At 40.3% G+C, this 16,363-nt stretch overlaps 1 protein-coding gene across 3 annotated transcripts in view; it reads right to left on the minus strand.

Annotated features, from left to right (window-relative positions):
* Positions 1 to 16,363, minus strand: part of Auts2 (activator of transcription and developmental regulator AUTS2) — a 1,069,576-nt gene that overhangs the window by 582,260 nt on the left and 470,953 nt on the right. For all 3 annotated transcript variants that reach the window (XM_035444351.1, XM_035444352.1, XM_035444350.1), the window contains exon 4: positions 4,491 to 4,526. In XM_035444351.1, the coding sequence (XP_035300242.1) occupies positions 4,491 to 4,526 (36 nt within the window). The remainder of the gene's footprint in view (positions 1 to 4,490; positions 4,527 to 16,363) is intronic.

Below are 16,363 nucleotides of genomic sequence, written 5' to 3' on the forward strand. Positions count from 1 at the left end.
AACTTTAGCATGAAAAAAATTGAAATATCCATTAATAATGAATAATTATTAATAATGAATTAAGGAATAAATAATTCCACAAAAGCCCCACCAATAGGAATCTGTTTCTGAAGGGCAAAGTAAGTAATGTACAGAAGAATGCTAATTACACAAAGTCCATCATAGGAAGTGTCATATTTTACAATTCTCCCTTGCCTGTAGTATAAGTCATACGGCATCAGTATATTGTTTCCCTAGACAACTTAAAGTGTGACAATTAGCAAGCTGGAACATTAAGGGAAGTTAACTGGAGTTAGGGAAGCCAGATCCCAGCTAGTGGGTCAGTGTCCTCAGACACTCAAGACTGTAAGAAGGCTGGGCATTATCCAGAGGAGTACACAGGATATTTCACCTGGTCTAAGACGGTTTTACATCCCTTTCTCTAGAGCTAGGAAACTAGTCACCTGACTACAGGTACAGGGGCTGGAAAGATGAATCAAGAGATAAAGTGTTATTTACAAAAGCAAGAAGCCCAGAATTCACAACAATCACCCATGTAAAACACCAGGCTTGGTGGGTCATGCCTTTAATCCTAGGGCTGGGAAGCACAGTGGGAATTTAGCAGCCAGCCAGCCTAGCCAGTCATGAGTTCCAGGTCCAGTGAGAAACCAATCTGATGAAGTGTTGCCTCATACCTGTGGTCACTCTCTCCTGACAGTGGTCACACCTCCTGTCACAGAGTAACACTCACACCCTACAGCCAATCTTTTAAAACTTGAATTACTGAAAAGACATTCCTTCACTGCCCAAGCCTCAGTCATGTTAAATGTTCTTGACGTGTTTTAAAGATTCCTCCATGGGGAAAACAGGTAAGAAACATTAACAAGATTAAAGGGAACAACTGTCATGCCTAGACAGCCCAGAAAAGAGGTCATTTCAACGACACCATCACCAGGGGACAGACTAAATGCATCTGTGTCTGAAGTCCACACAGAGTGAATGATACACAGTCAATCAAACACAGAATCCCAGGCCCCTGTGAAAGCTCCTGGAAGGGAATGGCTCTGGGTACAAATGACAAAATCTACTTTCATGTTACTATTTTTTTTAGTGGTGTCTTTTGTCACCACAATACTGTATAGTTTGACACAAACTTTATCTACTCATTTGCAGTGTGAAGAATAAAGGCACTTAGAGGTTGAAGAGAGAACTCAGTGGTTAAAAGAATGCATACTTCCCATGCAGACAATGCAAGCTCAGTTCTTAGCACCTACATCAGGAGTTCACAGCACCTGTAACTGGAGCTCCAGGAGATCCTCTTCAGGACTATATAGGCACTAGCACTGCTGTGCACACACTTATACACACACAATTAAAAACAAGTTTTAAAAAATCTTTAGAAAAAAAAACTTAAAGGTACAGTTTATTACTTGCTGTTATTGAGTTCTGTTCTGTGCACATTAACTATGTCATTTGGTTTAAGATTCACAATTCTATTAGGTGGGAGGTAAAGCAGAAACAAAGATATCAAACACCCTGCCCAAGGTCACACAGCTAGTCACATGAATTGGTTTGCCACTCCATACTTCATTACACATTATTTAGAGTGAAATTGCAAGTATATGTTTCACAAGAAAAGATATCCAAAAATGTTTAAATCAAACAGAAAATGTATTCACTGAGCTGACGTTTAAAAAACAAAAAGAAAACCCTATACACACTCCAACAAGTTTCAGATTGCTTGCCAAAAGAGGAAAGAAAAAAAAAAAACAGCAAATTGATTCCAAGTCGACTACAATTTCATTTATATTTAGAATATGAGCTGAGTAGGGGATTCGTATGCAATGAGTGTGTGTGTGTGTGTGTGTGTGTGTGTGTGTGTGTGTGTGTGTCTGTGTGTGTATAACACAGTATTCAAAGCCTCCCCAAAACGTGCAAAGTTTGTTCCAACCCTTCTCTATTTTGTCTACTTTAAGAATTCTTTGCAATATGCTTATGTAAATAGTGCTCTTCACTGCTGTTCCCATCCCTCAAATCTTCTGCTTTTGCATAGATTGGAAAACTGACAGACCTACGCAGACATCTTTGGAACACAAAACCAGGAAGACATAAACAAATAAAACCAGATAAAAAACAAAGACTTCTTTAAAACCTTTCAGCAATACAGTCAAAGAACTGAGAGAAAGGTACACTCAGTTGGATTGGCCCAAGAGTGAGTAGGCACAGGTTCCGACACACGTCATGTGCACAAATATAGACTTGAGGATGCATGGATTACAGTAACTGTTTTACGAAATAGCAAAAGGATTTTTACCTTAGTTTACTAAAATCTCTACTACAGGACATGGGAGCTAACAGAAGGTTCTAGAGTGAGGAGGGTTACTGAGGCATGGGAGAGTGTTTAAAAAGTTCTGGGTTGGTAACCCCCAAAGATGAGGGACTTTAGCCTTTCCAAACCCAACAGTTTATGATTTAATGATAAAAAATAGTTCGTCTGTAGCGATTTCCCTCCACCCACATATCAAAGTGCGTCAAAGGAGAATAACAAGGGAGGAAAAAAATCAGTATGGGGACTCAACCTAATACTGAGCTTGTGACTTCTTTACCATCTTACTGAGAGCTATACTGACATCCACACCACAGAACACAATGTAAACAGTATGTTTGGGGAATGGGCAATAACAGAAGTTGTAAATACATTATTTCTATTTAAAAGCGAGAAACTCACCAACATGGAAGTTAGTGCCTGACATTGAGGATTATGTGTGATACTGTTGGAATGACACTAGAAAGAGAGCTGGGTTTTGATGGGGGCTTGGCAACTCCACCAAGGATTTCACAGGGTGATAACAGAACAATGCAGTATTGGAAACACATTCTGCGAGGGGCATTTTTATCATAGCTGAGAGCAGAACAGACATCTGGTACTCATCTTCTCCATGTACACTAATAACATGACAGTTCTTGAGATAAGCAGAGTAAGTCGACTTTACCAAAGCAATTTTAGCAAGATAAAGAAGTTTTAAAGTTGACCAAAGTTGTTTGAGCATAAAAAAAAAACCTCCAAATCCTAATCAAGGATTCGACAGTTAATCAGATTATCATTAGAAAATAAAAATAAGAATTCTTAGAACTGAGAAAGTAAAAAATTAGAACAAAATGTCCACTCCTAACATTCTTCTTTTCATGGCAATTATACTGACGATTAAAAAAATAACAATAGACTATTCAGGATGTAACAGAACATGTCGAAGGTGGTGGCTTTGGCTTCATTTCTGAAAAGGAGGTGGGGTTAGGATAGAGCCTGTGCATGGAGAACAGGCACAACAGCCTCCAGATTTTACTTCCAGCATCTCAACCCACACCCAGCCTGGTGTGAAGAGATGGCAGATGGGACCACGTCTGTTCTTTCGACTGCTGAAGCAAGAAGCTGGGTGAATCCTGCTCCTTCTGTAAGCATGAATATTCAGGCCCTGAACACTTAACTGTGCTGACTGTATGATGCAGGTCCAGAGGCATCCTTACCATTTTCCTTGGATGACAGATTAAGAACAAGGGGCTGGGGGGTTGGCCAACCTTAGCAAATACTCACCATTCATGGAAACAATGCTTATTTCCATGATTTAACAAATACAGTAAGAGAAATGGGTCAGCAGAAGAATGTTTAGCATCTTAGAAGGACAAAGCTAAAAGCAGCTGCACTGAATTAGTACTTATTGACTATGTTTGCAGTAGTGTTCAGTCTTGGGTATTATAGTATCAAGTGTTCCTACAGAACTAAATCAAGTTCTTGTAAATACTGTAACAAACTGGAACACTGCTATGTTATCTTGTGTAAATAATTTTGGTTTGTAATTCTTCCTCATTTATATGTTGAAAAGGAATACTGAATCCACAAAGGATAATTTTGTTATAAAAATTTAATGAAGCAACCATTTCTCTGTCTTTGGATGAAAGATAGTGTAATATCCCAGAAATATGTTTCCTCCATCCCCTCCCCTCCCCTAAGGGCACACTGTATGGACCCGAAAGGAGATAATGCACCTGAATTTGACATACATTATGGCGTACTGTCATAGAAGCTAGATAGGGGATACCAACTAGAGTGTGAAGGAAACTAAAGGAATGCCACTTCCCTTCAAAATGGAGGAACAAAAATGAAGTCCCTCTGTATATCGAAGCTCTTCGGAGTGCCTTGAAGAAGGTCCCGCCATAAGTAATCTGACTTCCAGCAAACATGGAATTGGGCTGGAAAGACCCATCATGTTTCCTCACATATCCTAAACATACTAAGTGCCCCACCTAGGCAGGTGCCTCCTGATCCTTAGGGCCCAACAGGTTAAACCCTTTAAAAATAAAACAATTCTCAATGAGAGGGCAGAAATCTGTGTGCTCACAAGGAGCGAGAAGGATCCCTCAGATGTTATTTGTTCACACTGTAATGAGGATTTGTTATAGCAGTGGACGGATGGCAACACGAGGTGCGGAGGTGGAAGTGGAGATGGACTTACGAAGTAGCCTGTTCCCAAGCTGGAAGGAGCTGAACTCTGCAGAGAAAGCACAGAGACAGAGTGGAAAAGTCAGTAGCAATTTTTAACATGTTCCCATCCACACAGCTCATTAGCAGCCCTTTGTGAGCTTTTCATCCAGACATCACATGCCCGACTGTGAGGCCCCTTGTCATCTGCTACTGATACACAGAACGTGTTGCTTAATTTTCCCCTTTATATCTCTCAACGACTCAGAGATGCTAACGTGCTATTTACTGGATTCTGAGCTTCTGCGATGGACATAATTGCCAATTTATTTGACAGGCAGCTGGGTAATGAATTAATGATGGCATTTCGCCCTGCACTGAGACTAAACAGGCACGTGGCAGCCTGCCTCCCTGACTTCCTGACATTCAAGGCCTGGGTCTCAAGCTATTTGGCTTTGTGGCCACAGAGAGGCAGGCAAGAGAAAAAAAGCCCAGACTGACTTGAAAATAAAAAAGCCCAATGGGTTTGGATGACTTTTTGGTATATGACCTACTTGCCAGTTTATTCCCTGAAGACTTTGGTAGTACACACTTGGCACTGTGCAAAAATTAGACATTTTGTAAACATAATTAATTGACTAAAATGCAAAGAATACGTGGGCAGAGGGAAGCAGTTTTTGTCTCAATAATATCAATTCAGACTGCCACAGCTCTGGCATAGTGAACCACTAAAAATCAGTAAATCTAAACTGAAGTCAGGTTATCATGTACTTGGGGAAAAGAAGCCAAACAATGAATATGGAAGTTGTTTGTATACCTTACTATTATCCATATGTATGTATATATGTATGTCTGTATGAGTTTATGTGTACTATATGTGTGCAGGTACCCCGAAGAAACCAAAAAGGTATTGCATCCTTTGGACCTTGAGTTATAGGCAGTTTCGAGCTTCCTGACATGAATGCTGGGAAACAAACTTGGGTCCGCTGCAAGAGTAGTGAATTCTTTTAACTAATTGGTCATTTCTCTAGATCCCACCTTGTCCCACTTTTTTGAGACAGGTTCTCATGTGGTCTAGGCTTGCCATCAATTCCTCAGGGGTGAAATTATAGGTATGTACCATTATACTCATTTATGTAATGTTAATGGTCAAATGCAGAACTTCCTATATGCTGGGGAATCATTCAACCAACTAAATTGTTTGTCCAGCCCTCTACCCAGGCTTTAGACAAGGTCTCTGTGTAGTCTGTGTAGTTGAGAACAGCCTTGATCTTCCTGCTTCCATCTCCTGATTGCTGGGACAACAGAAGTATACTACCAAACCTGGTTTAAACAGGGCTGGAGATTGAACCCAGGGTCTCATGCATGACAGGCAAGTACTCTACAAATGAAGCTCAGGCCTGGATCTTTTTTTGTGTGTATATGCTTTCTTGAAGAACTTGTTTTAACAAATTATTTAATTTTTGTCATCCTCTTTGTCACCAAGGGATGAACCAAATAAGCTTGAAATGAAAATAACCTGATGCCAAGTCAGTCTTTCCATTATAGCTTGGCAGCTTTGCCCTAGGGGTGCCATCACCTCCACAGAGAGGCCTCATCTCCCACCTGATTCAAAAATCATTAACTTTAGCTGTTCCACTTACCCATCCAATATCCTACTCTTTAAACAACAGGCATGAGGAGACATGTGCCAACATATCATGTCTTGCACAAAGACGCAATGCAGAAATACTGGTTGAAAAGATGTATAAATAAATAGATTGATTACTGGAGGAAGAAGATGCTAAGGCAACTTTGACAATTCCAATAGCAGATATTTCTGTTAATAATGAACTAAGAAGCTGTATGAGTTACTTTATTAATTTGTTTGTTTATTCATTTATTGCTTTTCAAAACAGAGTTTCTTTGTGTAGAAAAGGCTGTCCTGGAACTCTCTATAGACCAGGCAGGCCTCTGACTCACAGAGAACCATCTGCCCCTGCCCCTGCCTCTGGAGTGCTGGGATTGGCCATCACAGCCTAGCTGAGTTGTTATTCTTATTGCTGTGACAAACCACCTGAGAAAATCAACTTAAAGAAGAGAGGGTTTAGTTTCCGATCACAGTTTGAGGATAATGTTTATCATGACAGCAGGTGTCAGAAGTTGCTTCTCATGGAATTGGAGGTGGAAACGCATGCCTTTAATCCCAGCACTCAAGAAGCTGAGGAAGGAAGGTCTCTTGTGAGTTTAAGGCCAGCCTGGTCTCAGAGCCAAGTCCAGGACAACTGTAGATGTTATACAGAGAAACCTTATCTCAAAAAACCAACCCTCCTAGAAAGAAGTTGCTCATCACATTGCAACATCAATCATGAAACAGAGAACAGACAGAAGTACGAGGGACCTATACAATACCAAGACCCACCCTTAGTAACACTCTTCCTCTAGAGAAAGGCTCTACCTCTAAACATTCCACAGTCTCCTAAAGCAGCACCACCAGCTGTAGATCAAGTGTGCAAACACATGAGCCTGTGGGGGACAGTTCACATTCAAACCCTAGGAGAAGGGGACACTATTTCCTGAATGTGTCCTCCCTCAACAAAGACAGAATGCTCCACAGCATTTCGAAAGCAAAGTTTCCTCATCTTGGGGTTTCCTGCAAGCTCAGAGGAATGAGACATCGTGTATAGTATGTTAAGTCTGGGACCCACAAACCTTGCTGTAAAGCAAACAAGATCTTTGTGGTTAAGGTCTCCCAGAGGACACGAGTTCAGTTCCCAGCACCCACATCAGGTGACTCATAAACCACCTGGAACTCCAGCTCCAGTGGACACAACTCCCTCTTCTGGTCTTCCTGGGCACCTGTGTACCTGTTGCATACACACACATATGGATTTAAATTAAGGAAAAAAATCAATAAACAAACAAAACATTTCTGTGCTCTTGATTCTATAAGCAGAAGAGGGAGGGAAGGAGGGAGAGAGAGAGAGGAGAGAGGAAAAGAGGGAGAGAGGGAAATAGGGACAGAGGGAAAGAGGGAGAGAGGGAGAGTGTGTGTGTTTAATCCACCAACCATAGTCATGGTGACTGCATTTATCAGTGGTTGACCATGTGACCATGTCACCTATTTTCTGTACCCCTAGCTCTTGTTACAACAGGTAAAGGCAGAAGCCAAGTTATATTGTACCAGCCTGGAGTCCTGCCTCTAGGAAACAAACTCATTTTAGGATGAATGACAGAAATGCAAGGGGATTTGTTGATCTCATTCATCTTGCTTCCTGAAAATGTTTTATCCCAGAAGGAGAAGGATCACTCCAAACTGAGATTCCTGCTTCCCCGCCCCCTCCCGACACATCTTCGTGTTGTATACCAAAGCAAATTACATCCTTGAGGTCTAAGCAAGCTCTGATATGCTCATTTTGCATATATATTGTGCATTACTTGGGGAGCGGGTGGAGAGGAGGGCTTTGTTGTGCATGTTTGCTCTGGCCATTGTTTATGCAGGTCTGACTGAATGAGGGAACAGTGGGTATCATTTCAATTTCTGATGTCAACATCAAATTACTTATTTAATTTCATGCCTGGTGAAGCATTGTATAGCTACACGCGGAATCATTTCAGTTCATTTGTTATGCTGTGCTTTCGCAGCGATTGGCTTGCCTTCCAACTGACAGCTTTAATTACGACATGAATTTGATTGCACTGCTGAGGAATTAACATAATGCAACAAAGCATTTAAGCACCCTGCCTTATCACCCAGCTTCCACACACATGGGTACACACACACTCTGATAGACACAGGAAACAAGAGATGCTGGAACCTCCTGTATATGAAAGGCGCACTGGAGTCAGCTTCAGAGTCTGGAGAAAGCACACATCTAGAATCCTAGCACCAGGGGTTATCTACATTTGCCAGTGAACTAAGCATACCATTTTCATTAATATTTTATCATTTGTTTATTTGTTTTTTATTTATGGATAACAGGGCCTCAGGTATCCCAAGCTGATATGGAAAATGTTGTGTAGCTGATTACCTTAACATTTTTTAAATTAAAGTTTTATTTTTAAAGTGTGTGTGTGTGTGTGTGTGTGTGTGTGTGTGTGTGTGTGTGTGTAGGGTTCTGTAGGGGTATACAGTGCCCACAGAGGCCAGAAGAGGGCATGAGATCTCTTGGAGCTGGAGTTACAGGTAGTTGTGAGCTACCCAAGTGGGTGCTGGGAATTTAACTCAGGTGCCCTGTAAGAGTAATAAGTGCTCTAAACCACAGAGCCATTTATCAGCCCCTTAAACTTCTCTTCCATGGTCCAGTGCATGCTTGCCTGTGGTAATTCATGCATGTGTGCATGTGTGTGAGTAGTTACAAGTTGTATACTGGAGAACTGAACCTAGGTCCTTATGCTTACATGACAAATGATTTATGTACTGAGACATTTCTTCAAGCTCAACCTTAAATTCCTTCCCCTCCCACCCCTACCTCATCAATCTTGGATATACAAGCACGGGACACCCAAGTTAGGTTTATTCAGTGTTGGTTTAGAATCTAGGGCTTTGTGCATACTAGGCCTATCCTTGAATCCTTATGACTGTCAAAAACCTTTCAAGTGTATCCTTAGCAAACAGTTTCTCCCCCAAACAACTAAGACTACCATCATTAATAGATTTCCAGCATTTGCTGAAACTTGCACACTCTAGTCCAAAACCATATATTCAGAAGGTGTCTGGATTCATGACTTTGATTCTTTTACTATAAAAACTCCATTCAAGTGTTACCATGTTGGAGCATGGTGTTTGCAGTATCTTAAATCTGTCTTCCCAGACATGGTCACTCATGTTTAACTCTGGAATAAACTATTTCCTACTCCTTTTGAGTTAAGACCTTTTTCTTTCTCCAGCAACACTAGCGATTCCATGTAGTTCTGACTTCTTGACATGTTAAAGGCCCAGAAAATTTTCTTGGCTATCTATGTTCATTTGAGTTCCAACCTAAATCTTATCTGAAATTATTTGAAAACTTAAATGATTTTCCAAGTCAGAAATTACATAAGTGCCTCTCAAACCTCCAAACCACAGACAACAATTGTGATACAAAATAATGTTAGGAAACAGTGTTTGCATAGCTTGAAATGTGTTTGGAGTTGCTCACTGACAGAAGGCACTGCCAAATCGTGTTATAAGAGATCAGACAGACTCCCAAGTTTAGGAGGGGACACAGGTGGCGATGAAAACACTCAACGATGTTAATTTTGATTTTCTATATTCTTCCAGGCAATTATTTTTTCACATTTATTTACTTGATCATGTGTGTCTACCCATTTGTGTGCGGAGGCATGAGTGTGCCGTGGATTTCATGTGGAGGACAGAGGACATTTCCAGAAGTTGTTTTTTCCCATTCCACCATGTGGGTTCTGGGAACTGAACTCAGGTCCCTAGGCTTTGCAGCAAGCACCTTTACTCTGAGTCATCTCTGTGCTGATTTCTAATACGAAGAAGGTGGCTGGCTACACATTTGGGGGATAGGCATGGGTCTGGAGACTCAGGCATACTCTTGTTGGAATTAGATAGCAAAAGTGTCCTGAACTTGAGGAGAAAAAAAAGCTAAGGTCAATTCATATCTGAAAAACTAAATCAGTCATGGTAACTGAAGAAGATAAAGGAAACAGATCAAAAATATGATGCAAGCCTGGGCTACGTTGTGTTGGGTTCATTATAGGAGACTATCCATTGAGCAAAGCTATCACTACCTCATAAATTCAACATTATTCCAATTGCAAATATTACAACAGCTGGGCTTGTTGAGGGTCTTCCACAAAAGGATGTTTTAAGAGAGTCATGGAACCCTCAACAGGCTTCCTTTCAATCAGTTGTGTGCAACTATGCCTTAAGTGTCCGGCCTTAGGAAAGGCCTCAAGTATATCAGCTGAGAAGCACTAGGGATGGGGGCTCCATCTATGCCATCTTGAAGTAGTTACCATCCATGTTGGGTGTAAACCCTCTCAAGTATCTACTTTATGGCCATCTATACTCCTTCCGATGACCCATCACTCACTGCTCTGTAAGCAAGCTTAATAAACTCACTTGTTTCTCAGAGTGAGCTTGGGTGGAATCATATCTTAATTTGTAGTTGGGACCGTAGGAGGAAGGACAGATTTGTGTGTGTGTGTGTGTGTGTGTGTGTGTGTGTGTGTGTGTGTGTGTGTGTGTGTGTGTGAATGTGTGTGTGTGTGTGTGGTCTCTGCTACAGAATAAACTTTTAACAACAGAGGTAGTAGCACATGCCTGTAAAGCCAGCACTTGGTAGGCATAGGTAGGCAGATCAATGGTTTAAGACCAGCCTGGTCTACATACTGAGTTCTGGGCCAACCATGTGTACAAAAATAAAGTGCTGTCTCAAAAAAAGAACAGGAAAATGGAGAGAGAAAAAAAAAGAAAAACCCCCCTATTTTCAAAAGCCAGCTGTGTATTTATGTCTGTAGATCAAAAGACAGATTTAAATTTCTTTTTCCTGTAAAGAAGTCAAGTTTCCTTCATTTCATAAGCATGCAGATAAATTGGTAGAGTGGTAGTGTAGCATTCATAAAACTCTGGGCTAAAATAAGACCATCTCAAAACCAAAACAATCTTTGCAATATTACCAAATATACCCATGTTTGGGTAAAAAATTTCCATTAACTAAATGAAAAGGGCTTTGTTCTTATTTCTCAGAAATTCACCAATTCATTAACATTTCCAATGCAGTAGGTAGAAAAGATTTGCATGAGGTTGGGAAGGCAGGGGAGGAAGCATGTCAGTGGAAGAGAAGAGGAGGAGGATTGAACTATCAGGCAGGCCATTTCTGGGCTCCTTAAGATAGCTCCTGTTTAGACTGGTCTTGTCATCCTGTGGGGTGAAGGAGGGTGCGTGTGTCTATCTGTTTGCCCCAGCAATGTCTGCAAATTATCTTGTTACTCTGAACAGGAAAACCTCCTTAGGCATCCTTAGGAACATTCTCTGCCTCAGTCTTCTGCCACCACAGGACAAAAGACAGTAATGGGAACAGCTGAAGCAGTTTCCAGGAGAAAGGAAGCTGGCCTTAAAAGTAAATATCCATTAAATACTTATTCTCATCTCCTCTCTGCTTCCAAACTGCCTTTATCTACATCTCTGTCACTAAGCGGTCTTCAAAGCTGCTCATTCAACTCATGAAGTTAATGTTTCTTTTTAACAGCTAACTGACAACAGGGGATTTCAAAATTGATTACCAGACTGGCTTTAGCTCAGCAGCTACGTTGACAATGCAAAGAAATTGATTACCCATCTGTGGTAGTTTAAATGAGAACTATCCCCTGTAGGATATAGTATTTGAACACTTGGCCCCCAGGTGGTGGTACCATTTGGGAAGGTTTAGGAGGTCTGGCCTTGTTAAGGAAGTATGTCACCGGGGGGTGATCCTTGAGATCTTGAAGTCATGCCCTACTTCCAGTTAGTGAGCTCTCAACCCCATGCTTCCCTGACAAGATGGACTTCTATCCCTGTGGAATTTTAAGTCCAAATAAGCCCTTCCTTCTATAAATTGCCTTGGTCATGGTGTTTTATCACAATGACTGAAAAGTAACTAATGCACCATCCAAAATAGATTTGCTCCATCTATTACAGATCCACACAGAGGACAACACTACTGTTAAAGCTTTACAAATATGAGATGGATGTGTAGACTTCATCCCCAGGTAAGCATATACATTCTGACTATGGGCTCCTTTAACCTGAATATTTTTTTAGGTCGTTGCAATCACAAGGAATATATGACACCATGTCTTCCAACCTTAACACCAGGCTGTTCTCTACTGAAAGTGAAGAATGGCCACAGTCATGATACACACAGGAAGGATCACATACAATATTCATTCATAGATTTTTCTATATATTTTTAAAATTTATCATTATTTTTTAATTAAGCAGGTATGTGGGCGTATGTAGTACATGAATGCAGGCACCTTCAGAGCTGACAGTTCAGGTAGCTTGAAGCCACCAGATATGAGTACTGGGACCTGAACTCAGGTCCTCTGAAAGAACAGAACGTCTCTTAACTGCTGGACAATCTCTTGAGTCCCTGGTTTTTTGCTTGTTTTGTTTCAATGATAATGAAAACATCTGAAAGTCATCACTTATACAGTAATTAGTGATTTGGTGATAAGAATATATAAACTGACCAAGACATAGACCAAACTTTTATCAGGCAGAATAAATTATGGAGGCACTAGAGCTGGGCATGTGGCTCAGTTGGCAGATTACTTGACTAACACAGATGAAGCTTTAGGTTCCATCCCAAGTACTGCATTGAAGGAAGCATTGTGGTGCATGCCTAGCCCTCAGGAAGCAGAGGCAGGAGACCCAGGAGTTCAGGGTCAGTCTTCAACACATAACAAGTTCAGGGTCAGCTTGGACTACTCTGTCTCAAAAAAAAAAAAAAACATGAAAAAAGCATGAGAAATTCCATGAGACTTTCAACATCAAATCTGCAGCCCTTCTATACACCCTCCTCTTATTCTCTCTCAGAGGACTTCTGACTTTCCATGATTCAACTCTCACTCCTACCTTAAGTTTTTCAAGGCCCAGATTTGAACCCTTGTTACCCAGGTCCATGATGCTTTGTTTTCTAAAGGTCAGAACCTGGTTTTCTAGATTCTTGTCTCCCCACATCAAAGCTAGTCCAAACAGCAATTCCCACTATGGGCTACTCAACTCAAACACAAGGCACACACACAATTTTTAAAACCTGGTTTACAAAGGAGTATAGAAGTATGACCACACAAGAAGAAAAAATTAACCAAAATAAAGATAATTGGCAGACAGAATATTAGAAGTTATATTTCCTGTTAATCCAAAAAACACAGAATAAGCAAAATAATTAAAAGTCAAAAAAGGGTAGTAACTTTTTTTCTTCAAAAATTGCATGATCCTTGGGACAAAACCCTTTGCTAGGAAAGCTCTCTACTAGAGAGCAACAACCTTAGCTTTTACAAATTTTATTTTGAGGCACGGCCTTGCTAATTTTCCTCAGCTACCCTTGAATTTGAAATCTTCCTGCCTGGGCCTCTAGAATACCTGAGATTACAGGTGTCTCTCTAATTGCTTCAGATGGTCTTTCACTCGCAATCCTTCTGCCTCAGCTTCTGGAGTAGCTAGGATTACAGATATAAACTACACTCAGCCAATGGATGCCTTTGACTTTCCATTCTCTATTGCCATTTACTAATTACCAAACCAAATGGTGATACCTTATTCTCGTAAGTACTGACACGGTATCAAGAGGAATTCTTTGTTAGGTTGGCTTATAAATAAGATTATTGTTTTGAGAAAGAGTTTATGTAGCTCAGGCTGGTCTTGAACTGATGATTCTCTTACCTCAATGTCCCACATCCTAGAAATGTGTCACCTCTTCCATTCTGTTTTTACAATATATCCATTTTGTACTAAGTATTTGTCCTGGTTAGAATTTGTTTCATCCTCAACTTGGCACAAGCCAGAGTCATCTGGAAAGAAGGAACTTCAATAGAGAAAATGCCTCTCTTAGAATCGACCATAGGCAAGTCAGTGGGGGCATTTGCATCATTAATGATCTATTTATACAAGAGAAGCCAGCCCACTGTGGACAGGGCCACTCCAGGACAGGTGATCCTAGGTTATATAAGAATGCAGGATGGGCAAACCATGATGAGCAAAAGCCAATAAGCAGCATTTCTGCTCCATGGCCATGGCTTCAGTTCCTGCCTCCAAGTTCCATTCATGATGGAATATGAGCTAAAAGGTGAGATAAACTCTTTCCTCTCCAAGTTGCTTATGGTCATGCTATTTTATCACAGCAAAAGAAAACAAATTAAGACAATATTACAATACCAGTATTTGTTGTGGCTGCTTATATTCCTTTGTATATATACCACATTATTTCCTGTATTTATTCTTTAGTTGATGGACAAACGGGTTGTTTTACTCTTGGACTGTTGAACAGAGTCTCAAAAACTCACTTTTCATATTCTTAGGTGCATGTTGAAAGTGGACCTAATGGGTCACAGGTAAACATTACACTTCAAGCTCCTACCAAACTGTTTTCTTCAGTGGCTATACCATTTTTTAATCAGTGTCAGAAACACATGAGTGTTTCAACTCTTCCATGCAATTGACATTTTTAAAATTTTATTATAACAATCACAGTAGGAGTAAATTTATTCTCTTTTCATTTTCTTAGAAGATTTTATTTTTATTTTTAATTGTGTGTATGTTGGGAGTGGGTATGTGCAGATGAATACAGGTGCCCTTATCTCCTGGTGCTGAAGTAAAGGTGGTTGTAAAATACATAAGATGGATGCTGTAAATGAAATGTGGTCCTCTGCAAGAGCAGTGTATGTTCATAACCCCTGAGCTGTTGTCAGGCCCCTCATTTTGGTGTTGATGTACATCTCTAAGGACTGAGGATCTTTTCACACATTTAGTGGCTCTTTGGAATTCTCCTTTGGACACACAGCCGTTCAAGTTCCTAGCGTTATTTTACTATAGGCTGACCTTTACTGTTGATAGACAGAAAAATTTTGCATTCTCCGAATAATAAACACTTATCAGTGTTTGTTATCACATAAAATCACATAAAAATCACTTATGTGATTTTTCAGGTATTTCCCTGTTCTACATGTTGTTCTTTCCATTTCATGATCTCTCCCTCTAAGGTACAAAAGTTCATTATCTATTTGCCTTTTGCTGCTCATGCTTTTGGTGTCATACTTTTTAAAAATGTATTTTATGTGTGTCAGTCTGAAGGAGTCAGATCCCCTGCAACCGGAATTACAGTTGTGAGCTGCCATGTGGGTGCTAGGCATTGAACCTGGGTCCTCTGGAAGAGCAGCCAGTGTTTTTGACCTCTGAGCCATCTCTCCAGTCCCTTGTGTCACACTTTAAACAATCCAATGGGGAAATCACAGCTTGTGAAGATTTCTCTATTTTCTTCTATACGTTCCATGATTTCAGCTTCTAGGTTTGTGTTAACTGATCCATTTTGAGTTCATTTTTGGCCATTTTGTGAAGAAGCTGGATTTTATTTCTATGAAAGCCACAGCAGGTGAAAAAAACCAAAAGCACCCAACCACCATTGAAATCAGTGACTAACATAAACTAACCAGGCTTCCATCCTTGAAGACAGCTAGTCTCATCCTGTGGGTCATGACACCTTGGGGGGGGGGTGCGTAAACAACACTTTCACAGTGGTCAGAGATACCCTGCACATCACATCTTTACATTAGGCTTCATGACACTAGAAAATTACAGTCATGAAGTAGAAACAAAAATAATTTTATGGTTGGGGGTTACCAAACATAAGCAACTATATTAAAGGACTGTAGCATTAGGAAGGTGAGAACCACTGGTCTAAGCCTTAACTGAAGTCTGGCTAGGTAACCCTGGAATACTTCCAGAGTCAATAAGACCTCACACTAAATCCACAAGGTAGGTATGGGAAGAAAAATAGGTATGGGAAGAAATGCCTGGCAAAACTTGGGAGGATTGAGGGAGGTGGATCAGTGGCTCAAACCATCCTTGACTAATAGCAAATTTAATGCTAGCCTGGATTAGAAGACACAAAAACAAACATGAACAAATCGAGTAACAAAAATCCCAAAACCGTGAAAAAATCATTAAGAATTTAGAATTTAGGTCAGCATAGTACTTATCATTTTATGACTGTACAATTCTATCACAAAACTAATGAAACCCATCAAAAAACTAGCATTTTTACATGCAGAATGACACTCAAAGGAAAAGACAATAGTCTTTATTTAATAACATATTAAGGAATACTGTAAAAACAATAGCTTTGATTAAATACCATTAATTCTTCTAAGAACTTCTACACACCAAACAACAAATTTTCCTTGGAAGTGTAGGAAACAAAGTTGTGCCTTGGTGAT

This window comes from Cricetulus griseus, chromosome 4, assembly GCF_003668045.3.
Source record: "Cricetulus griseus strain 17A/GY chromosome 4, alternate assembly CriGri-PICRH-1.0, whole genome shotgun sequence".
In the NCBI taxonomy this organism is placed as follows: Eukaryota; Metazoa; Chordata; class Mammalia; order Rodentia; family Cricetidae; genus Cricetulus; species Cricetulus griseus.